The sequence below is a fragment of the Drosophila montana genome, unplaced genomic scaffold (assembly GCF_035044405.1).
Source record: "Drosophila montana isolate Dmon_TW-CO22-7 unplaced genomic scaffold, ASM3504440v1 contig_3200_1, whole genome shotgun sequence".
NCBI classification, from domain to species: Eukaryota; Metazoa; Arthropoda; class Insecta; order Diptera; family Drosophilidae; genus Drosophila; species Drosophila montana.
The window spans coordinates 3,838,363-3,863,116 of NW_026998080.1; the positions used below are offsets into that span (position 1 = coordinate 3,838,363).

Sequence of the window (24,754 nt, forward strand, 5' to 3'; positions counted from 1 at the left end):
TTAATACCAAATATGCCCATACAGCCTAGTTAACGATTAAGAAATATACGATACGATTTTTATTGAACTTAGAAACTATAAGGCATATTAAACACGAATATATTTAAGCAACTTTTATTTTACAAAAAACTTCCAGGGAGGTCCATATATATATAGAATATTTGTTACTAAGTTAAGATACACGTATTTAAAAAGAGTAGTTTTAAAACCACATATGTATGTATGTTAAACTGTTATAATAATATATATAATTGTCAAACAACTATCTAAACACCTTCCATTTCAGCTTTGCGCTTGCGTTTCTTGAGCTTATGTTTCGTATCAGGTGCCTTTCCACGCACCACAGCTGTTTTCAGGCGCTTGGCCGCCTTCTTGCGGTCTTGCATACCAGCCTTGCGTTTGGCGGCCCGCACTGGATCATGAATCTTTTCCTGAGCCACAGCCTTGCGGCGTTCGGCACGCCGAACCATCAGTTTGTTCTGCACAACGTTGCGCAGTTTGTCGTACGTCTCGGCCCCGATGCGTTTGCGCAGGCGGCTGCCGACTCGCAATGACAGTTGGCGGAGCTCTGCATCGACGTTTTGATCCTCTTCCGACATTTCGCGCACGAGTGCCTGCAGGAAGGCCGGAGCCAAGCGTGTTACTACATCAGTGCTCAGCAATGTGGATAGCCCTTCGATGAGTGTGAACAGAGCCGTGCGCTAAGAAGAATTTGAGGAATTAGCTTATTCCAACGATTATTTTGAAACATTTGCTCTGCTACTTACAATGCTGGTGTCGTGTGGCGCCTTGGACAGCTCCTTGTTAATAAGGATGCGTATGTTGCGCACCAGCCAGTTGAGATTGATTTTACCAGCTGGTACCTGCTCGCTCTGCTCTCCCACTTCCTCCTGTTTAATGCTGAAAGGCACATCCCTGACCATGTGCGCAACAAAAAGCAGTAGCTTGACCAGCTCATCAATCATTTCCTGCGCTGTCTCACCAGGCACCACCTGTGCACACAAGTCTAACACCAAACTTTTGATGTCCTGCGCTGGCTGCGCGTAAATAAATTCCAACGCCTTGACATCATCTGCTATCTCACGTTTGATGCCCACCAACTGCCGCCCCACATACGCGTAGTCGTAGTGCGCCAAAATCTGCGTCAGCAGCTTGGCTGCATTGCAGCGTACCCAATTGTGCTCGTGGCCGAGCAGCCGCTGGCTGGCGTACGCTATTTCATCCACTGAGGGCGCTAGTACCTGAGCGCTGAGCAGAGCCTCGCCACAGTGCTCGAAGATCTTCAGCAGACAATACTGCAGCTGTATTAACTGATGGTCAACGGTGCGTTGTTGGTGCTCCAAAGCCGCTTCCATATCGAGCCCTGCAAGCAGCGCATCTTCATCGGGTGCACCATTGGATTGCTAAATGGTAGTCAGTAAACATTAAATAGATGTTCCATTAAATCACAGACTAACTTACCTTTCGTCGGGGTTTTTTGCCCAACTCAAACCCGTTCGAATGAAGTGCCACGTGTCCAGGAGCGCGTACGAATTTGCCGCCTGCTTCCGCATCGCCCAGAGTTAGCACGGACACCAGCGTGGGTAGCACTAGGGGAAGTCGCTCTGCAAAGCCCGCACGCTCTGCTTGCACGAAGCGGGAGAGCAGCGCAGCGGCCAACTCGCGTACACCTGGCTTTTGGCTGGACTGCGGCGAGGTGAAGAATAGCATGGTCAGGTCAAGCAGCGGCTGACGCTGCAATTTGTTCAGTCGGCCGAGCAGCGCCTCCAGAGCGGTGGCTACAGCTCGACGGCAAGCGGTGTCCTCGTCGTTAACCAAACGCGTTCCCAACGACAGGTACAAAAACTCCGAATGCTTGACCAGCAATAGCAGTGGGAACTTGTTGATGATTGAGTGCATAAATTGAATGGCCGACAGGCGCCCAGCGGACTGGGTGTAGGCCAGCTGCACGGACATGAACTTGAGCAGCTGATCAACGCGCTTCTGCAGAGGATACTCCATAATGTATGTGATGAGTATGGTTCGTGACTCGTCGCGCACGTGGTCTGACTGCGAGATAATGGACAAATCGGCCAGACGCTTCATTAGATCGTGTAGCGAGCGTGTGTCCACCTTGCGTCCCACCAGTGCCTTAAGCAAGGTGAAGCACATCGTCTGGCTACTGCACTCTCCCTCCTGTAATTCCTGCTCCACATGTAGAAGCAGCTGCTCGATCTGCTCGTCACTCAGGGCATAGTCTTGGCACTTTCGCAGCAGCGCTACCACCGCCTTAAAGCTGGCACGCACCAGTTGCGCGTTTTCTTCCTGTCGCGTGGCTCCAAACGACGAAAAGTTTTTCAGTATCTCAAACATGCGGCCAACCACCGGGCACAGCTGCTCTGTGTTCAGCTCTGCCAGCTGGTAGTCGCCCATCCATATCGCCGTGTAGCATTTAAGCGCATAGCTTGTAGTTTTGGCATGTTTGCTGCTCAAGGCGTCACGCAGTAGCGGCAGCAGCGGATGGAGAAAGGGCTGATAGTTTAGTTCTGTAAGCTTTTTTCGTTTCAGCACAAAGTGTAGCAGCTCCAGCCCGAATTCGATGAGGATGTGTGCATTGGCTTGGGCATTGGACTTGACCTGCTTGTTGCCGGTCGCGACGCTACGACGTCCTGGCGCTGGCTGCAACAGCAGGCAGTCGGGACGGGCGCGACGCATCAGCGCCTGCTGCTTGTCGCTCAGCTGCCGCTTCTGTGAGCCCGGCAGCAGGTCAGTGATGCTCTCCGACATGGTGCCGTAGATGAAAATTAGTAAGCTCTCGCGCGCTATGTGCGTGTTCTCCACAAGACCGGCAACAATCTTGGCAAAGCACTCCTGAATCTTTTGCGTTACCTTGCGCGAGTGTGTGCGTGCCAGCTGCTCTTTGAAGGGCAGCAGCAAGTCGAGCAAACAATTGTCGCGTATGAACCGCGCCGCAATGTTCAACGTCAAATAGCTCTTGGCGCTGGGCTTCGCCTCAGGCGTGTGCGCGACGATTTTGTCCACCTCTTTCTCGGCGCTAACGTCCCCGAAGATGTCGTTGAGAGCTACTTCCAGCAGGTTTTGCAGGCACAGCTCGATGTGTGCCGGCTGCAGTTGCCCACGCAGCGCATCCAACACTCCGTGTAGCGTCACCGATAGCACATGCACCTGAAAGCCACGCGTCAGCAACGACTGCAGCTGCTCCAGCAGCAGACCCAGGCAACTGCCGCCCAGTGTAAGCATCATCTTTTTTAGGATGTCTCGGGTAAGCATGCGAACCGATTTTAATGGTGATCGCAGGAACGTGCACACCTTCATAAAAATACCTGGCAAAATGGGAGAAAGAATTGTTATACATTGGCTTATACATGAATATGTAGAATCTTACGTACCCGGCAAACTGTTATCCAATAGCTCCTGTGGCAGCTTTTGCAGGAGCTTAACCATGGCCAAGGCAATGGGCACGCGTTGTATTTCCTCCTCTTCCCGCTCGTAGCTCAGACGACGGCGGTTGACTTTGTGCTTGGCATCATAATTTGTCTTCTCGGTGATGGCTCGATTTAGCGTTGGCAGCAGGATGCTGGTAATGGTAGTCATGATGCGCTTGGCTGCATTAGGCGCTAGTAGTTGTTGTGTCTTCGCCGGCTCCTCATCCTCGACCTCCATCTTGTCCTCTTCTCTGTCGCCTTCGAAATCAATGTTCGAGCTATCTACAGGAATCTCCTCTTTAATAGACTTTGATTCCGATTCTTCGCCGTTTTGCTCCGTTTGCTCGTTTGTTGACTCGGTCGGTTCGGGAAGCGTTTCCGTAAGCTTCCGCTTGAGTTGTGCTAAAAGGTTTCCATCGGCATTCGCATTCGTTAAATCAAAATGGAAAGCATCGAGAATGCGCACCACCAGGCGAACGCACTGCTTCTGCTGGCCATGCGCCAGTCGCAGGCGCTGCAGGTAATGTCGCAACACGGCGTGGTATTGCTGCCACGGAAGCTGCTCACACATGACGCCCACTGCCTCGATTGCCGCATCGACAAGAGTGTGCTTGCCCGCATGTTTCTCGCTCAACAGGTAGCGCGTGGCCAGCGGCAGCAGCAGCTGCGTTAGCGTACGGGCACAGGGTGGCGTCTGGCGCCAACTGGCGCCCCCCGCGACGTTGACTAGACGCTGCAAGCCTCGTCCATGACGCTGGGCCTGCAAGTGCAGCATGTTCTCAAAGAAGTCGACCTCAACGTCGTGAGCGTCAGCCAGCGGCGCAAGATCGCGTAGTACTTCATGGGCTTCGGAGCAGCGACGCGCTAGTTCACCCAGCAGCCCAATGGCTTCATTGCGTGCGTGCTCGTGGCGTTCGTCACGTAGACAGCGCTGCAGCAAAGGTAGCAGGCATTCGTCCAGCCAGAAATGCAGTTCATCTTTGCTGTGAATTAGCTGGCCTGTGAGCTGTGGCAGCATAAGCTTTAGTAGCTCGCCAATGTTGACGCGCATGCCCAGGTCCGAATCGTGGCGAAGCATATAGAAACAATTGTAGGTCACCAGCAGTCCCAGTTCCATATCGATCACAGCCGGACTGTCCTCTTTTCGCTCCAGCAGCTGTTTCAGTTCGGTAAGTGCCTGCAGCCGCTTGTCGTAATCGGGCTGTTCCAGCCAACGCTTGTCCCAGGCATTCAACTGCAAGACAAAGCGCGCCCATTCGCGTAACTTCGTCGAGGCGGCAGCGAGTTCCGGCTGCTCTTTGGCCTGCTTGAACAGGCGCTTGGCCATGTCTGCGAGCATTTCGCAAAGTAGTTTACGAGCGGGCAGCGCCTGCACCTGCTCAAAGAGCGGCGCCAGCTGGCGCACATAGTTGTGGGGAGCGGGCACGCGTTGGACAAGATTCGAGAGGGTGGTAATCAACTGGAGGACCGTTTCCGCACTCGCACTTGCTGCCTGTTTGGTGAAGAGTGGCAGCAACAGCTGCAGCAGCAGTTCGCACGTGTCTGGCTGGTGAACATGTACCGTCAGAAGGCTTAAAATGTTGAGTTCCCGCTTGTCCAACGTCTGTTTGCCGGCTCTCTTTTGCCGCCAGCTGGCCTGCAATAGCTGCAGCACATCCGGTATATACGGCTGCAAAATGCTTAGAGCTTGCGGGCCATATTCCTCAGTGTTGGCGCTTTCCAAGAGTTGTTCCACCAACTGCAGCAGCGCACGTCGCACCACTGGCTTGGCCTTATCGTTTAGCAGCAGCGCCATCAGATAGTGCACAATGGGCGGCGACTCGGGCGACGGCCGCTGTTGAAGCCAGGACTGGTAGCTGGGCTCGCCACCCCACATCAGCAGCAGCTTGAGCAGAGGCGTTGGCGTGTGTATAGAGTCCTGTGGCAGGCGCTCCAGGCAGGGCCAGACGAAGACATCGCATATAGCTTGCATCTCCTTTGTGTTCCACAGTTCCGACATGTCCAAAAGCTGGCCAAAGTAGTTGACAAGCGTTTGGAGCGCTGCGTGTCGCACATTCTTGTAGGCTGTCATTAGCTTGCCAGCCTCGAGGGCATTGCCACCGATCACCTGCTGCGACACGCTGCCCGCCAAGAGCAGCAGCTTCAGAACGTACACTTGAAAGGCGGCACTCAGGCGGCCCGCGAATTCCTTTCTTATAAGCTCCAGCAAGTTAACAATTCTATGCAGCTGGCGGGCAGAGATCACTGCCGTAGGCACAAACTGTGCCCGCACATGTCCCGCGAGAAGCTCGACTGGCTGGCTTGTGTACTCTTCAAAGCGGCCAAATGCCATTTTCAAGAAGTCCAATATCTCTTTCTCTTCCAGCTGACCGAGAAAACGCAGAATTAGCGTCTTGCGCTGCTGCCCGCTCAGCTGACGCTGGCCGCCCTTGGTGAGGTGGCCATACAGCACGCGCAGTATGAAGGGCATCAGCTCGGTTCGCTGCTGCGTGGGAAAACTGGCTACCTCTAATCCGGTAAGGGTCGCCTTAAACTTGGCGTCATCGATCAGCCCCGCCAACTGCTGCTTTTGCTGTACCAATGCAGCTGGCTGCTTGTACGCAGCCAAGCAATCCAGCGCTAGCTGCTGCAGTTGCGCATTGGGGCCTGCAAGCAGCTCAAGGTAAAATTCACGCATCTCTGATTCCCGGTGCAGTGCCTTAGGATTTGGCTGCGACACGAAGCAAGCCAGCTTAAGCTGCAACGTCTGCAGAATAAATTTTGTATGCGCATTGCGTGCCTTCCGTTTGTGGCGTTCGTTCGTGATTCGCGCCGCACTCGTTAATGGAGTCTTCTCAAGGTGTTCGTTGTCCCCGTCGTCCACATCTATATCGTCGGCTGCAATATGTGAAAAATATCATTAAATGATATACCAAAATAAGTAAAACTTAAAAGATGTAGATAGAAAGAAACTTGTCCAGTTAGGAATAAAGATTAAAGAGAAAAAGAAATAGTAAAAATATTTATACAGCCTTCTATTGAGCGCGTTACTATGGACATAATGTGGCAATGATTTTTGATATTTGGAATTTTTTGAGGCTTACCCGTTGACTCATTTAAATTCCAAGTGTGTTCCGAGCGCTCCAGCTGGGCGCGATACTCGCGCTCCACGAACTGCAAAAATAGCCGCACCAGATCCGCGTTCTTCAGCTCGGCAATGTTTCCCAATTTGGGAATACATTGCCAAAGCAGTTGACGGTAATTCAAAGCTTGTTGCAGCGACAATTGGTTGCATGCCTCATCCAGTGGCAGCAGCGATGTGAGGGCCTGAGAGTTGTAGCTGTGCTGTGGGTGCTGCTGCAAAGTGGGCGCGTCCACGTTGTATTCAATGCATTCGATTGTCTGCAAGAGCTTTGTCTTGAACAATGCCCAGAACTCTTCGGTGGTCATGACTTTGACATATTCTGCCAGCAGCTGCTGTACCGGCGCCCACACAAACTTGAAATTGTTGTACAGTAATCCCAGCAGCAGGCTGACTGCATGCTCTTTGTAGTGCGGCAATTTGGCGAATCGTTTGAACTGTGCCGCTGCAGGCTCCAGTTGTTGCAGGTGAAGCAGCAGCTCTCGGTAATTGTGAACTGTGGGTTCAATGCAGCAGGCAGCAGCAAAATAGCCATACGGATTGATCTTGCATTGATCGCCTCCTAGCATCTCTAGGCAATGAGCGGCAATACGACGGCACTGCGCCACCGGTTCACTTAGCAGCTTAGATACAGCATTTAAAGTGGCCTCTGTTGCGTTTGGCGTCAGCTCACCCTTAGCCATGCTTTGCAGGATGAGCTGTAAGCAGGCCAAAGCTCGCAAGTCGCTGCCAACGAGCGGCAGCAGAGTCTGCTGCAGCTGTGTGCGCAGCTCTTTGGGCAGTTTAAACTTGAGCAGGAAGTGCGTCTGCAGGAGAAGGAGCAGCACTGTGCAGTCGGAAGCATTGGCGGCTAGTAGATTCTGAATGGCACACTGGAGGCTGCTCTCAAGCGGCTGCTTATTGAAGCCGCGCAAATGAGGCAGCAGAATGAGGAGCAATAGTTGACGTTCCTCAATCACATCAATTCGCTGAATATGTTGCTCCAAATGCTCATGGGTTGTCTTTTGTTTCAGCTCCATGGGATATGCTTGCCATTCCGATAGGCTTGTGGCATCAACATGTAATGGGCGTTTGTGCTGTACGATGCGCGCTAAGAGTTCCAGGGCAGCTGTATCCTTATGCTCCTCGAAGTGTGCTACCACGTGAGGTAGCACCATTAGCTCAAAGAGCTTATAGTCCATCATTTGAAGAATGAAATCCGAGTATACATCACGTGATACCTGGCTGGCTTTGAGCTGATTTTGTAGAAGGCGACTAGCATCCAGTTGGTCAAGTTGCGCATGTCGAGCCTTTAACAAGCTACTAACCAAGGTACTCAGTTGTTGCAGCGGCTCGGCACCCACAGTCATATGTCTATCGAGCAGCTTTAAGATCGTGGGCACTAGCACCGACAGTTCCGCAATGTAACGACCGTCCTTATGTGTAATAAGCGGCAGAATAAGCTCAAGTAGCTGTACCGTAGCCGTCGTGCTGAGGTCCTCTTTGGATATAGCACTGCAGAGCTGCTGCCAGAGGACGACGCTTTGATCGGCACGCAAAAAATTCAGCAGGAGGCCGAAACAGTGCTGCACGATATCTGCAAGCAGCGCCGTCTGGGCGCTGGTGTGGCTACCATCTGCATTGGATAGCAACTCCAGAACATGTGCCAGAAGATGGGCAGCGCATGTGTGCAGTTGGCCATTGACACCACGTAGTATTTCGTAGAGCAGGCGTCCGCACCCATGCACACTTGCTACCTGCTCGCGCAGCACCGTTTTCAGCACATAGGCCAAGAAGCGGGGAAAGTCGCGAACATCGCGCGCTATGTATGCAAAGCACTCAACTGCGAAGTTGGTCACATGCTCCGCGTAGTGCTGTTCGTCCAACAGCGGCAGAATAGCGTTGAATACGATGCCAATATTACGTTTTAAATACGACTTGAGTGTTTTAAACAGATGAGCCAGGCAGATAAGCGTCCACTCCAGCTGCTCGGCATCCTGCGTATTTAGTAGACATATCAACCGGTCCAACACTCGTTGGAAATAGGCATAGAACTCTTCGCGCAGGTCTCGGGCCAGCACGTAGAGAAGCTCCAAAAGCGGCTGCTGCGACAAGTTTGTGGCTGTGGCCAGGCGCTCTAAAAGCAAATCAATTACAAAGTCCTTTTGATGCAACAACTGCGGCAGGGTGACTATTTTGCGACATCGCTTGCTGAAATAGTTGTACTCTTCTGTCAGATTCAGCACGTTCCATTTCTGTAGCGTTTGTTGAAAGTAGGTTTCATTCTCTTCTTCCTCGAGCTGCTCGTATTTGTGGCCTATATGGTAGAGTGCCAAATGACGCAAGTCGATCTCATTAACTCGATCTGTGAAGGACTTGAACTGCAGAGGCATAAGCAAATGGTTACAATGGGCCATCAAATATTCTTGAGCAACTTACCCGAAATGTATTTGTATCTTTTGACTTTTCTGTTATTGCGGCCATCCTGATAAAAACTATTTACAATATGTAAAAGATAAACCTGTTTAATGCAGTTTGAAATAAGTTCTTTTCAATTAATTTTACTTTATGTGTGCAACACGTGCACATTGTTTACAAAAAATTCTGGTAAAGAAACTGTTGTTTAACATAACATCGATAAGAACATTAACAGCCGCATGTTTAATTAACAGCTGTCTTTACCGGCACCCATTCAATATATCCAGCCAAGCAGACTTTACTTATTATTATTCAATTCTACACAATTTAATGTGAACATCTGTCCATAACTACCCACAAGGATAATTATAAAAAATAAATAAATAAATAAATATAACTAAAACACGATATGTATATTGTATGGAACAGCTGTTCATATCGATACCAGCGTTAAATTAGTATCGGTATCGGTATTAGTATCACTTTGTATCGATTTTAAAGCAGTCATAGAAACGAACGATCGAAAGGTATGGGTTTGAAAAACTTTTTGCTTATTAAGAAATCTCGAACAAACTAGACATTTATTAGTTACACTATGCTGCATTTATGTAATCCAAACCAAGATCGCTATGCTACATAATATAGCTCTAAAGGAAGAATCGGTCGAAAAATTAGTTTCAGTCAGCATTTACATTTAATTAATTAATAATTATATTTTCCTTTTTTGTAGCCTTGATATAATTCATTTAAATCATTCCTATATTTTTATAAGCATAAAGCAAGCTGATTTTATTGTATAGTTATGCCGACTCTTGTGCTTGACGATAATCGTGGACTGTGCCCCTTTCCACGAACCTCTGGACGTTCGCAATGTTTTGGGAGGGTTGATCAGCGTTGGAGGAATCATCATTTATTCCGTATCCACCGCCACCAGGTGTTTTCATTGCAAATGTATCCTGAAGAACAAAGGAAACTTAGATTGCTTATGTGGGATGCCGTGTTACACTTACCCCAGCCTCAACATCAATGCAGGTCTTCCCGGCAAGGGCAATCACTCGCCCGTCGTGCTTAACGATAAGATTGCGTCCACTCTTTCCCGGCTCACCGCCAGCCAGGCCGTATGGCTGCAATGTGCGACGTTCGGTGAGAACGGATAATGTAACCGGCTTGCGGAAGAGTAAATCGCGTTCGACTCCCTCGCCACCAACAAATCGTCCAAGGCCGCCGGAGCCGTCGGTACGCAGGCAGAAGCGCTTCAGTATCATGGGATAGCGTAATTCCAAAATTTCCGGATCAGTAATACGAGTATTGGTCATGTGCGTGTGCACACCACCGGCACCATGCCAATCTGGCCCAGCGCCTGAACCGCCAGCCACAGTTTCGTAGTATCCCCACTGATCGTCCCCAATTGTGATGTTGTTCATGCAGCCCTGTGAGGCAGCGCAAGCACGGAAGGCTTTTAGCACGGTGTCCACAATGCGCTGTGAGGTTTGAACATTCCCGCCAACTACAGCTGCACCTTCTGACGGATCTAGTATGGAGTTCTTGGGTATCACTACTTGAATGGGCGCCAGACAGCCTTGATTAAGTGGCACGTCGTGGCCCACCATACAACGAAGACAGTATATGAGAGCTGACAACGTTATAGCCCGTGGAGCATTGCAGTTACCCCAAACCTCTTCACTGGATCCACTGAAGTCGCACAAAGCAGATCCGTGTTCGGGATCTATGGTGACACGCAGAGTAATAGGTGAGCCGTCATCCATAAACTCTTGGGCCGTTAGCACCGTCGAGCCCGTGCGCTCCAAGGTATCTCGACCAATCTGACACAACATGTCGCGCACTGCTAGCTCCGCGTTCTTTTGAATGTGAGTCATGTATGCTTGTACGACGTTAAGTCCGTAACTGTCGATAAGCTCAGACACTAGGTGTATGCCCTTGTGGTTGGCCGCGATCTGTGCCTTCAGATCTGACAGATTGTCGCTGAGGTTGCGCGTGCCCACTGCGCCCTTAGCTCCAGTTGGTGTTGTCAGGCGTTGTACAATCTGCTGCTCTTGAAATACTCCATTCTCCACAATAAGGAACGACTTGAAAGCTGCGCCCTCCTGAGCGAGGGAAGTTGAATGAGGGGGCATCGAGCCAGGCGTAATTCCGCCAATGTCTGCATGATGTCCGCGCGACGCAACAAAGAACACAGGACGCGGTTGTCCCCTATAATCAAACAACAACTATATGAATAAGAATGCGAATAGTGCCGTGAACTATCCCATACTCATAGAACACTGGTGTGATAACTGTAAGGTCGGGCAGATGTGAGCCACCGGCTTGTGGATGATTTGCCAAAATGACATCGCCATTCTTTAAAGTCTCGCCCCGAACACGCAGCTGGTACTGTACCGTCTCCTGCATGGCACCCAAATGTACGGGAATGTGTGGTGCATTACTAACAAGGCCGCCGTCCGGGCCAAACAGAGCGCAGGAAAAATCTAGACGCTCCTTTATGTTGGTCGATATGGAGGTACGCTGAAGCACTCTGAAAGAAGTAAGTCTTTTATACGAGGAACCAAGATTGAAGCCTAGGTATTACCTGCCCATCTGCTCGGCAATACTCATAAATCGGTGACTGAATATACTCAGATGCACTGGGTCCAGATCTGCATTAATGCCATGCTTGCCGCTTGTTTGCACATCCATTATAAGGTCACCATAGATGGTCACATGAACGGAACATTCGGGCTCCACGATGATGGTGGACAGCTGATCAATAAGCACAGCGGGACCGGAGATCTTATGTCCAGCTAGCAGATGCTTGGTTAAATAGATAGGCGTTTCGAATGCACCGTTGTCAAAGTACACTTGGGTGTATCCCTCGGCTGTGGGGGTAAGCTCTCGTGCTTTCTCCACCTGCGGCTCAGGTGGTGTATCGTTCTTACCCAGGCCCCGTATGCGAATGTCATCTACGATTATGCGTCGATTTTGCAGCACAAAACCAAACTCGGTGCGGTAACGTTCAAGGAAAGTGACGTGAAAGTCGCCATAGGCAGCTACCAACGGCGATGATTGCTCCGACAACTGACCCTTGTCAGCAGGTGCCGGCGTACACATCAAGGCTCCATCAGTGCCCTCGTAGCGCAAATGAAGGAATGATTGAAGCTCAATTTTCTTAAAACCTTGCTCTGCCAGCTGACCATGACACTGGTTTGATAATGCATCCAATCGCTCCTTAATAAGCTGTGCATTCGCATCATTAAATTCCATACCACTGGGCTCCTGCACCTCCTGGACAACATCTGCGAGTGCCATGCCGTAGGCTGAAAGTACTCCCGCGTATTTATGCACTGCCACCTGGAACCACGTAAATTAGAATTGATTGCCAATATTGTTAACTTGCTGACCTTAGCTATGCCCAGGTTTCGAGCTATTGAGCAGGCATGCTGTCCACCGGCACCACCAAAGCAGGAGAGCACATGATTCGCGGTGTCCAAGCCGCGGGACTGCGTCAGAGCACGTATCGGTCGGCACATTGTTTCGTTGGCGACGCGAATGAATCCCAGAGCCACCTGCTCAATGCTTAGTACTCTGGAGTCACCACTGGCTTTTAGATGAGTATTTATATCAGACTGCAGCTCGCTGAACTTGCGCTTGGTGAGCTCATAGTCGAGGGGCTCATTCTCATTTGGACCGAAGATCTTTGGAAAGTATTGGGGCAGAATGCGGCCAAGCATCAGATTGGCATCGGTGACGGTCAGAGGTCCGCCCTTCTTGTAACAAGCCGGACCTGGATGGGAGCCAGCTGATTCCGGACCCACCACAAATATGCCTGACCGGAAGAAGAGGCGGGATCCGCCGCCCGCTGCTACAGTATTGATATCTAACTGTGGCGCCTGAATTGTTACGCCCGCTGTGGTGCTCTCAATAACGTGCTCATAGTTTCCGGCATAACGGGACACATCAGTGGAAGTGCCGCCCATGTCAAAGCCAATCAATGGCAAATCCGTTTCACGCGAGCCTGTCAGTGCATATCCCACGACACCGCCTGCCGGACCCGAAAGAATGGCACGAGCGCCTCGGAAATTTTCCATATTAGTCAGGCCTCCATCTGATTGCATGAAGAGCACATCCACACCTTCCAACTGATTTTCGAAACCGGATTTAAAGCTGGAAAGAGTTTATATGTCATTAACGGATGCATACATACATTTTCAAATATTTTAAAATATATCAGTCCATATAAACCAAAGCGAAGATATGCAATGTCTCTTGGATATAAAAGTTTTGCTACTCTTTAAGAGTTTGGGACCAGATTTTCGTAATAGTCAACAAATTAATAATACAGTGGACGCTCAATGATTGGTTTGAAGAAGATCTTGAGTTAAATTCAAAGCGAACCAAAATAATCGTATTTACACTGCCTCAAGAGGTGTTCTTACTTTTTTGGCCGCGAATGTTCTGTGGTTGGAGAGTAAATAGTTGCTGGACGGAAGAGGGGTAGGGAGCATACCGTTTTTCTATTTGTTTGTCTCAGTCTAGGCGATATAGGCCCGCATTACCATTATCTTTATTATTGTCGAGTCGTTCTCAGCTATAGCTGCTTAGGATTTTTGGATTTCTAGCCAAAAGAGCATTCTCATTCCCTAATTTATGAGCGAGATTGCGCCATGGGTACACTGGTAGGCACTCACCTGGCTAGGTAGCGATCCACATGGGGTGTCAGGTAGGCTTCCGCACAGGCTGTGTAGCCACGGGCGACCACCCGGCACATGGGCATTGCCTTGTGCGATAGCGTGACATGGCTGAATCCCAACTCGCTCGCAATGGCACCAATGCGCAGTTCGTGTTCCGGACAGGCGTAGCTGTGGGCCAGAACCACAGCCACAGAGTTGATGCCCTGTTGGCGTGCAGCAGAAAGGGATGCCCGCACGGCCAACTCGTCCACAGGCTGCATTTCCAGGTATTTGCTTCCAGTCACGCCTTGCAGCACCTTCCACTGATGATCTGGATAAGTAGCAAACAATTGCGTGATATGGTTTTTGCAGCGATTTGATTTACTTACTTAGCTGGCAGCGCTCTGCCTGCTCCGGCACAATGCGACAGGTAACCTCGACGACAGTCTGGTAGAGATTAGCCGGCTTGCGTATGTTTAGATCGAAGATTTTGGGTCTTGCTTGGTTGCCGATGTAGAGGAGATCCCGGAATCCAGTGTTAACAATCAAAACGACAGGATCGCCTTTCCGCTCGAGCAGGGCATTGGTCGCAACCGTGGTGCCCATGCGCACCCAGCCGATCTTCGACGTGTCTACAAGGCCAGCTGTGGTCAGATCTGCGCCAGTTTCCTGCCGTCCTCGCAGAATTATATCTGATCTCTCTCTCGAATTATAATCGCGAACTCACCTCTTTCAGTATGCGGCGTATGCCCTCACGCGGAGCGTCGCTGTAGCGCTCCGGGTCTTCGGAGAGCAACTTCATGGTGCGCACTCGTCCGCCGGGGCAGATGCAGAGCACGTCGGTGAAGGTGCCGCCGCGATCGATAGCGAAGCAATATTTGTCGCCGCCATCGGACGTAGCACCTGACACTGAGGAGACCATATTTCAACTTGCACGACTTGCAAAACGGAACGATCGTCGAAAACTGCCTGAGTGCCACATTGGTCAAACATATTTATAGAAGAATTCGCTCTCTCTCTCTCCCTCTCATGAACAGTTTGATACGCCAGAACTTTGGTATTCTCCGAAAGCTTTTAAAATAAAAAGCTTGCTCTCTTTCGCACAAACCTCTGTATATGAAAAAGTTTAAGCTTCAAACGCCAGTTATCATTTATTATGATATTGTGTGTGTGTATAATATGCACATTTGTGTGTATCTTTGTATGTGCATGTATAAAGTTAGTGCACACATAAATTATCAGTCTAAACAGGCAACCTGAAGCATACCCTATTGAAGAGTATTATTAGTTAGTCATAAGAAGTGTAACATATGTATATTAGACGGACACAATTTGTATTATATTGAAAGAGACTGAATATAAATTGCAGTATTCACTATTCATCAAATAAAAACATTATTTTTAATGATTTAATCTTTAACTGAAAACTATCACAATCTCAGATACCTGTAATTATATGACTATGTTTTTGTTTATTCTAGGGTTTGTTATGTTTATCTATTATGGTATTTTATTGTAACTAAGATGTTTACAGACAAAGTTACTGAATGATGCTTTTATCTTTTAAGCATGCTGTCTTTCTTCTAAAAACTTTTGAAAATATCGCGTGTAAGGGAGCTGGATTTATTAAAATAAATTTATAAAGATTAGAGGATAATTACAGATGTTCAGGAACTAAGTGTCGAAAATAATAGAATTTAAAAGCTTCATACAAGGTATCCTAAACGGGCACTCTCAATTAAATAGTGCCTACCCCTGTCTTTAATGGGGTTTGACATGGCTTGAAGGCAGGGAAGCTCGTGGAGGGCATTTTGTCACACAATTTAAATATTTATTGCGTGATGCCATTTGTGTTTATTTATAAATTGTCAAGCCTCTATCATGCAATCTGTACTTTATTGGGAGGCTTGCTTAACTATGGATATGGATATGGATCTGTTTGTATACCATGAACCAATTGAAAATAGGTAGAAAGGGTTAAGTGGATTTATACGAATGTATGTAATGGGCGGCAAGAAGATGTTTGAATATTTAGATCAATTCAGAAGCAATCAAAGAAATTGCAATAATATAAAAGCTTGTTACATGTGAATAAAAATGCCTATATTTAAAAATTTAACTATGTGCTTAAATAATAATAATTATTATTTTAGTCGCCGATAGGCCGATTCTGGCACTACCATAGTTGCCTGGATATCGGCCAATGTGCGACAACCGGTTAACGCCATTGATATCTCAAAATCATCTCTAAGAAGTCCCAGAAGTTGCTCGACGCCCCGTTGACCATCACAGGCCAGGGCCCAGATTGCAGGGCGTCCTATAAAAACCATTTGGGCACCAAGCGCCAAGGCTTTAAGAATATCGTTGCCCTCCCTAATGCCGCCATCGAGCATAACAACTAGATCCTTGCCAACGGCCTTGACAATCTCCGGGAGGACCTCAACTGTGGCAGGCGTGGAGTCCAATTGACGTCCGCCATGATTAGAGACTATTATACCGGCACAGCCGAACTCCCGCGCCAGCTCAGCATCTTCTGCGGTAAGTACGCCCTTCACAACAATGGGTAGATGCGTAAGCTGCTTTAGCCACTTGATGTCCTGCCAGGTGACAGTGGGATCGAATTGGCTGACCACATATTCTCTGAGTCCAGAGCCGCCCATTGCAGATACCACGCCGCTGGCCTGATCCCCATTAAAGTTGGCCAGACTCAAATGGGATGGCAAGCTGAATTTGTTCCGCACATCATCGCGACGTTGACCAAAAACGGGGGCATCGACGGTCAGAACAAGAGCCTTGAAACCCGCATTTTTCGCTCGCCGCACTAGGCTCTCGGTGAGTGCACTGCAAACGGAATCACAAAATACATCGGGTAGTGCCTAATATAGCTGAAGGCAAGCTCACCGATCCTTATAAATGTAGAGCTGGAACCACTTGCAGGTTTCAGGTGCCGCGGCGGCTACGTCCTCCAACGAAGTTGTCGCGAGAGTACTCAAAATAAATATGCAACCGGCCACGCCAGCAGCTCGTGCGTTGCCTACCTCGCCATCCGGGTGCGCCATCTTTTGCATGGCCACGGGTGCAATGCCCAGGGGAAATTCGATATGGTGTCCCAAGATCATGCAGCTAATTTCCAGCGGCGAAACATTACGCAGGCAACGTGGACGAAGACGCAGCCTACCCACAGATGAAAAAAAGTTAAAAAACTCTATTCGTACAATTTGTAATGCTCGAACGACAGATGAGAGTAGTGCATAATATAAATATATAAAATAATAAATATTATCCTTACTCATTTTCTATGCATTGCAGCAGAATTGTAAAATACTTAAAACATATTAATATGCGAGCATTTGTGGTCTCTACCTCCGTGGACTTCAATCAAAAACAGGGCTTAATACTTAATACGAACCTTTGAAATGCCTCTCGGTTCAATCGAAGCGTAAGCTGTTCCCCAGCCCCACTTTTGTAGTAATCAAGAGCATTTTTCTCAAGCTCGACACTCGCCTTTTTCTCAAAGTCCGACACAGAAACAAATGCCATTTAAATGCAAATTAACAGATGATGAGCGAGAATGATTATGGATTATTATTATACAAAATAAGCTTTACTCCGATTCGGTCTGGAGTGTGATGGAATTATTTGCAACAGGCTTGCTTTTATACCTACAAGGTAGGTGCAGCCTTTAGTCTTTATCTACTAGGAACTGCAAAATAAACAGCTGAGAACGTTTTTTGCAGAGCATTCTCGTCCAGTAGATACTCCTACATTATTACGTAATTGCACCCACATTGTACACCTTGACGGAAAATTAAATTTAATCGAAATCATAACATATCAATTTCTTAAGGATAATACACACAACAGCTGATAAAGCAGCTGCTATAAGCTGAGCAATAAACAAAATATGTTAGAAACTATGATAAACTTGACTCGTTTTATAGATCGCACTAATATATTATATAGAACTATAGGAATAATCTGTGGTAAAAAAGAGACATATATCGATAAACATCTACAGATTAGTACTATAAATGCCATGCATGGATGGGTTAACATAAATTTAATTTGTAAGTAAAATATTTATTGCCCTGATAAGTTTGGTTGACAATGAGATACTCAGAAAAGCTTCTTACAGAAACATTTATGCAAAACAGCTTACATCCAACCTATAATATAATATTGTTAACAAATAATATTAAATAAGATAACACCAATAAATAAAATGCTTAATTGGATTATGGTTGAAGCGAATCAAAAAGCTTCGCCAGCAAATCCTTTAGTTCGGCAGCAAAAGGCATCGTCTTGAATTGGTGTGGGCGTTCCGTTTCCATGGCCACCAGATGATCCCAAAGCATTGTTAATTGCTTGTGTAATTTGGTGCCTCGCAGCATGGCCTTGCATTTGGCGCTGAAGCCGAAAAGCTTCCACAGGCACAGGACCACCAGATGGTGCTCCACATACGAGTCGACGTTTGTATCACCTCCACCACTTCCGTCCTGCACCGGTTGTGATACGATATCCCGCAGGAAGTCTGGAAACCCGGCCATGTTGACCAGCAGCATGCGGTTGTGGTTGCTGAAGCACATGTTGCGTATAATGCGAAGGCAGCGCATGCGCATCTTGCTAAGTGGCGGAGAGCGACGAACAAGATTGATAAGCGCCTGTAAGTGACAAATCTTGTAGCCCAGCTCGTATCTGGAGAAGACCTCCCAAAATGCCAGCCAGGCAAGCAATATGTCTGACTTTACTTTGGCCGAATTGCTGTTGCTAGCCGGCATAATCGTGTCAAACATGTCGAGCACACGCATCTTTCCCAGGCTCAGACGTCCCTCGGCGCAGGAGCAACAGTTGATCATAACACGCAGTGCGGCGTCAATAATTGAGTCCGAGCTGCACTTGGCGAAGTCGGGCTTGGCAACGGATCCGTCCTTTTTGGTTGACTCGTGATCCGCCACGCGCACCATCAGCTGCAGCAGCGAGTGTGACTGGCTGGACAGCACCTGCGAGGTCTGTTTGCACATCTCAAAAGAATGTTCCGTAAGCAACGTGGTAAGTCGCACAGTCATGTGTTTCAATACAGCCGAATGTGATAGCCAGGGCCATAAACGTACCAGCACTCTCACAACTCTGGCGGCCATCACTGGATCCGTTATGACCGCGTGCGGCGTATTTTGCCAGTGCATCAGCATGTTGAGCAGCACCAGCAAATTGTTGATGATATCGCGTGACTTGTGGGCCCCGACGCGCCGCACATAGACTGTGGCATTGCCAACAGTCGCATCGTCGAGGAACGTCTCCAGCAGGTGTATAACGCGTTCCAGCAGCTTGAAGTGTCGCGCAGCGTCCGCCGCCCAGGCCGACTGCTTTAGCAGATTGCCCAGCACTTCGCAGATTTGCACATGACTTTTAGAGGGGGCCTGCAAGAAGCTGTACGTCTTGGCCGGATAGTGTAGCTCAAACAGCTGGTCAAGACTGTGGTAAAGCAAAACAGCAGCGTTGGTGAATTCCTTGGACTGACCAGGGACGGGTGCCGCTTGTTTCGGATTTGTCAGAGGCAACTTTTGCCTTGCCAAGGGCTTTAAGCTCAATATCTTCAGTTGTTTGTTCAAAGCATTTGTGCTGTTTTCCTTGTCATCGCTGTCGGTGTCTGTGTCGGTGTCATCTTCCTCGTCCTTTTCTTCATCACTTACGTGAGTTTCTTCGACATACGCTTCAAATACCCTTAACAAATTGTGTTCCTCTGCTGCATCCTGCGCCTTTATCAGCAGTAATGAGAGCGCTAACAAGGTGTATCGCTGAACCGTTCGATGGATAAGGATCTGGTTTAGGCCATAAAGCAGTAGATCGAACAGCAGCTCCGGATGCGTCTTAAACTTTTCGCACAGAAAGTCGTAGGCATTTTGATCCTTACAAAACACCATTAGCAACTTTAGCATTTGGACGAGTTGGTTTTCCGGCACCACCTTCTGGTCGAGCACATCGTTAATTAACGAGAAAAAGCTCTTGAGCAGCACAGGATCGCGACATATACTGCGCTGCAGAAACTGAAAATTGTATTGGTAACACATTGCATAGAGCTTGCAGATTTGTCCAGCACACAGCTCCAGATAGACGCTGCAGTACGGTTTTCCAGGCGTGCTCATTTTCATCAAATCGCTTAGGCTATTGAAGAACGCGTGGTTGCATAGTATGGAACACCAGCTGGGCTCCAGCGCAACCTGCGTGACACATATGCTTACACAGCAGTTAATGATTTCGAATGAGCTATTTGCTTCGGCTTTGTTGGTGTCTTGCCTTTTATCCGGGGACAGCTGCAGCGCGACAAGTGCCGCGTGAGCGTGCTTAAGGAATGAATGATACATCAGCAACTCGGTGCAAGCAGTCGCGCCAATGTGTGGGATTACCAGCTCGAAAACTCGACCCGCCAGCTCACGCACCAGCAACGCCTCGTGGCTGTCCAGCATCGTGCTGAGGCAACAGGCGGCCAGGCCACCTGGCAGAAAATCATGAAAGTCAAGCAGAATGCTGGTCATGCTGTTGCCGGCACTCTTGATCCAATTCGCCAACGCCACCCAGGCCAGAGTGCGCACCTCTGTGTCGGAGTGGCCACACAGACCCAACAGATAGCGCAGAACCTTGTTGCCACTGGGATACTTGCATATCGCGGGAGGCAGTAGCTTGGTCTGCGTCTGCAACTGACAAATGATGAGCAGACAGTCGCGTTGCCACTGGGCGCCCGTTTGCGTGGTCGTCCGCAGGTTACTCGATAGCTGCACATAATGCTGATAGTAAGCCTGAAAATGGGAAAAAGTTCTGTTTTTCAAAATATCTCCTTCGTAATTCTCCACATATGTATGAAAAGCCGTAAGCAATATGTTTGAAAGGGCACTTTATCTTCGGCTATTCTTGTTTTATTGAGCAATCACTTTTTGACAAAATACCCTAAATGCTATCAATCTATCTGCATGCATAAGCCAAACAAATCGATCATTACTGAAAAATAAGTTAACAGTTTTTGTTTTCCTTTTTTTTCATAGAATCATAATTAAAATAGCTCTCAGCTCCTTAAACCCAATTATAATTTTAAATTATATTTCCATTGTTTTTATGGAAACGTAAACTTGGATCAAATAGGCTTTTAAGTAGAATATCGACTTACCTGTAGTTTCGCGTTGTCTAATTGCAGCGGCCGCTCGCTCAGGTGCCGCAGGACGGAAAGAACACAGCGCACATGTTGTAGTTTGCGTTCCTCGAAATGGGTGCGAGCTAGGGTGCTTAGCTCCTCGAAGAGTTTGCCATGCCACGTGCTGTTGTTCTGTTGGCGATGCCAGCGCAATAGATGTACCAGACAGTCTGTGACCAAGTGCAGAAGCTTCAGGGAGACGTTGCCATCGCGCAGTATCACCATAAAACTGTGATGAGGGTCGGTTTCAAGGGCATTGCTTAGGCCCGCCAATATTTCCGGCAAACGATGGCGCAAACAGCTCAGGCATAGCTCCAATAATTCCATGTACAGCTGCATATCCGCATCATTGCCGGGGGTAAGACGCAGATACTTGTGCATAAGCATCCATAGGTTGCTGCACTGAGCGGGCAGCATGTCGCCGCGCAGGAGCACCAAGAACAACTGAATGCTTGCAACCAGTTGGTGTAAAGTTTCGTGGCTGCTACAATTGTTGGCTGCGATGAGTTGGTTCTGCACCTGGAGGTGGACGAGCGAAGCATGGACCAGTGCCAAGTCAGCTGGCTTTAGTTTCAGTGTCTCTCTAATGTCCAGTTCACGGACTTCAGACAATGTGAGGTCCTCCGGTGAGCCGCAAATCCTGTGCGCCATAAAAAGGCGCCAATGCTGAGCTTCCATGGCCGCATTGTTATCAAAGTGCTTAACTAACAAATGCTGCTGCAGTGCTAGGCCTTCAGTGGCAGCTGTGGGCGGTATGGTGTTGTCCAGTTCGTAGCTAACCGGCACAACCATAGCAGAGAGGTCAACGTCCAGCTTAAGGCTTGCATCATTGGCCGTCATGTGCTCGTGAAAGAGCAGTTGGAATATGCAAATGCTCACCTCGGCGCGCAACTGCGTCTCGTGAGGCATTAGGAAAAGGCAGCGCAAGAGACAGACCAGCATTTCAGCATTGTCTTTGAACTCATGACGAAACCGTTCGCTACGAAAGAGCACCCGCAGTAGAATACTTACCGCGGGAAGCAGTGTTTCCGTCTCTTCAATTCCTCCGCTCCTATCTCGCAACAGTGGATCATGCAGGGCTTTCAAACAGAGTACGTAGGCGCCGTCACAAGTGGTAAACGATTCTACGGCCTCCCAATTGTGTAGTATGACATTTAACTGAATCAGCGTAGATTTGCGTATGCTTGGCTTCAGGTCGGGTGTCTCCAGCAGACGCAGCAGCGTATTTAGGCTGCGTGAATATGGCAAATTCGAGCGCTCGCTAAAAAAGTTGTAGTAATTAACGGGCGGCTGTATGGCGCACACGTCGTGTCCAATGAAGTCCAAGCACAGCTTATCCATGGCGGGCCTGTATTTGTGCTGATGATCTTGCCAGACCAGGATGTAGGCGACCCGACCTATGGCATCCTTGCGAAACTTTGCATCCGGATGAAACAAGTAACAGACATTGCCGCGCAGAGCTTGCGGCGGCTCCAGATATTCGCTATCCGGATCAAACAACTCCCAAAGCATATGCTGCAGCTGTGGTTGGTTGATGGCGCGACACACGAGAAGTGGCACCACAGGCATCACAATCTTGAATATTTCATTAAAGTCCTTGCACGAGACCAGCTTGGCGAGTCCCAGTACCATTATCAAGTAGTCAATGCACCACTGCTGCAGCTGCAGCGACTGTCCAGGAAGCCAGCCCTGCACGAGCAGCTTGCGCAGCAGCTGTGAGCTCATGGGCAGCCCAAGGATATGGCGTTTAGCTAACTCAGTGTTGGTACAGCCCATCATGTAGTTACTGTTGTTCATAAAGGCGTGAAAATGCTCAACAACGGGCTGCTTAAGCAGTCGCAGGGCACAACTGCGCAGTCGTTCATCGGGTAGATCGAACAAGGTGTGCAGCAGAGACTCCGCCTCCTGGCGCAGTTCAGGCTTGGCTATATAGAAGCTGGTACATTTAACGATTGCCTGAATGAGCTGTTTCATCAAGGATTCGCTACCCAGCAGCAGGAGAACGAGACACATTTGACGCTGCTCTTGTAACAACTCCATGGGCGGTAGTTTTGTTTCCGCCACCAACTGAGCCAGCGCCAAGCTATAAGCTTGTTTAAGGCGCAGCATTTGCTGCTCCTCAGGCGCAGCCTCAGTGCAAATCACGCCACATAGATTACACAATTCGTGCATACGCATGGGCACACAGGACAAGTATGAACTGTCCAGGATTAGAGGCTGTAGCAACGTCCGGGCAGTAGGCTTGTCGATGGTCCCATTGTCCGACAAACTCAGCGTTATGACATCCAGGAGCAATCCATTAAATATCAGCGATTCAAGTCGTGGTATCATCAGCTTTTTTACCAAGCTGGGTGTTTCACTAACGCTAGCCACATCAAAGCTGGCGCAATATCTTATCAGCTTGGGCACAATCAGGCCCAGTCGCTGTACGATATTTTCTGGTATGGGCGCAGCGATTTGACCAAAGGTCTTTATTACCTCAACGCTCAGCTCGATCAGGTGCCAATTGTGGCTGCAGTGCTCCAGCAGCGGCGGCCCAAGCAACTCCAAGCAGCCATTTAGTATCATAGCCAAGACACTGGAAACCCGTAACTGCTGCGGCAACGCTGCTTGTGCTTTAACACTAAAAGCGTAGTCGAGTGATTTGTTGCGAATTCGAAGCCGACGCTGCAGCAGCTTTACAAAAGTAAGAAGCGCCCGGTTTACGTGTAGCAGGGTTACGCCAGCTTGCAGCTGCTGCACGTGCAGCAACTGGAGGAATATATGCGGCGGTTGGCACAGCTGCTCAACTGGGTAGTCGCATAATTTGACTTGTATATTGGTTAGATTCTCTTGGAGCCGCAGATCGCTGTCAATAGTAAGGGTGTCCACCATGGTCTTCATTGTGGCTAAATCGTCCACGCTGGCACACGACCAAGCCGGCTCATAGTCTTCGGGGCTTATGTTAAAACTTTCAATCGAAAACAATTCCATTTCGCCAACGCTGCACTGTGATTCGCCTAAAAAACGCGAACAAATGGATAAGAATATTGTTTACGCTCCGAAATGGATTATAGTTTAGATACCATATGTAACAGCCGTACCTGAACTGTTGTTGCCTGGACTAGGGTTGGCTTCCTTGTACAAGGCAATTACCAAACTATACAGATTGTCCAGCAGTTCCATGGCACGTTTTGACTGCAAGCAACGCAGTATTTTCCGTATCTTTTCTAGCTCTGTTTCCAAGCGCTGGAAAGGAATCTTGCGCACAACCGCATCGCTGTAATCTGACCGCATGAGCTCCAGCATCAGTGCCAGTACGCGATCTGCGGCTGTCAGTGGCGTGTAGCCGAACCAGCGTATTAGTTGCTTGAGTAGCAGCACCGGCTTGAAATTGATTGTCTCGCCATGTTGCAGGCAACGTATGAAGCGCGTTTCAACTTGCTCCAATGCGCGCATGCGAATTTCAGGCGACTCATTGGTCAGTTTGGCCAGTTGCTGGTCTCCCAGCGAGAGCGTCAGTTTGGATGATGTGGAAGATGACATTCTGATGATACATCTGCATCAAACATATACTTTCTTATTCACTAACGAGTTTCCTTTTTTACTATTTCATTTAATTCGAAAAACTAGTTGCAATTCACGAATATATTTTAAAGCGGCGTCAGCTTTCGCGCGTACAAAGAAGCCACCATTTATTGTTTGACGCCGTTGCCTTTTTGAGTATAATAGTGCTGTTGTTTTACATAGGGCATTATGCGTTCATGTTGCGCAAAACGCAGTCTCTAAATGTTATCTCGATGGAATGGGCTAACAACTATTTGAAAATATACGTCAATAACTGAAAGAAAAACCTTTGCGTCAGAACAAAATAAAATAGCCTTATAAAGGAAAGATTACAATCACTTTCTGACCTGCTTCAAACAGTTTCGGTTTTGAATTATTCATAAATTACCCAAATACCAAGATAACTTAAAATTCAAAG

At 48.5% G+C, this 24,754-nt stretch overlaps 5 protein-coding genes across 6 annotated transcripts in view; 1 reads left to right on the forward strand and 4 right to left on the reverse strand.

Annotated features, from left to right (window-relative positions):
- Positions 1-24,754, forward strand: part of LOC135432042 (pre-mRNA-splicing factor Syf2) — a 116,686-nt gene that overhangs the window by 24,665 nt on the left and 67,267 nt on the right. The window lies entirely within an intron of this gene.
- On the reverse strand, positions 99-9,123 carry LOC135432318 (small subunit processome component 20 homolog). The gene is made up of 6 exons (XM_064687965.1): positions 8,965-9,123; positions 6,509-8,906; positions 3,390-6,302; positions 1,462-3,323; positions 768-1,403; positions 99-701 (listed from the first exon to the last, which is right to left on the reverse strand). The coding sequence occupies exons 1-6, from the start codon at positions 9,007-9,009 to the stop codon at positions 267-269; spliced, it is 8,289 nt and encodes a 2,762-aa protein (XP_064544035.1). The 5' UTR covers positions 9,010-9,123; the 3' UTR covers positions 99-266.
- Positions 9,631-14,577, reverse strand: LOC135431474 (5-oxoprolinase). The gene is made up of 8 exons (XM_064686628.1): positions 14,335-14,577; positions 13,997-14,276; positions 13,626-13,938; positions 12,339-13,101; positions 11,531-12,288; positions 11,216-11,476; positions 9,954-11,154; positions 9,631-9,899 (listed from the first exon to the last, which is right to left on the reverse strand). The coding sequence occupies exons 1-8, from the start codon at positions 14,527-14,529 to the stop codon at positions 9,744-9,746; spliced, it is 3,927 nt and encodes a 1,308-aa protein (XP_064542698.1). The 5' UTR covers positions 14,530-14,577; the 3' UTR covers positions 9,631-9,743.
- LOC135431354 (uncharacterized) lies at positions 15,610-17,246 on the reverse strand. The gene is made up of 3 exons (XM_064686458.1): positions 17,017-17,246; positions 16,509-16,781; positions 15,610-16,448 (listed from the first exon to the last, which is right to left on the reverse strand). The coding sequence occupies exons 1-3, from the start codon at positions 17,145-17,147 to the stop codon at positions 15,752-15,754; spliced, it is 1,101 nt and encodes a 366-aa protein (XP_064542528.1). The 5' UTR covers positions 17,148-17,246; the 3' UTR covers positions 15,610-15,751.
- Positions 17,541-24,549, reverse strand: ana3 (anastral spindle 3). 2 transcript variants are annotated; one of them, XM_064686456.1, is made up of 3 exons: positions 23,856-24,549; positions 20,767-23,789; positions 17,541-20,401 (listed from the first exon to the last, which is right to left on the reverse strand). In XM_064686456.1, the coding sequence occupies exons 1-3, from the start codon at positions 24,313-24,315 to the stop codon at positions 17,843-17,845; spliced, it is 6,042 nt and encodes a 2,013-aa protein (XP_064542526.1). In that variant the 5' UTR covers positions 24,316-24,549; the 3' UTR covers positions 17,541-17,842. The 2 variants fall into 2 exon arrangements, with proteins under 2 accessions (XP_064542526.1, XP_064542527.1); XM_064686457.1 differs by having other exon boundaries at positions 23,874-24,547.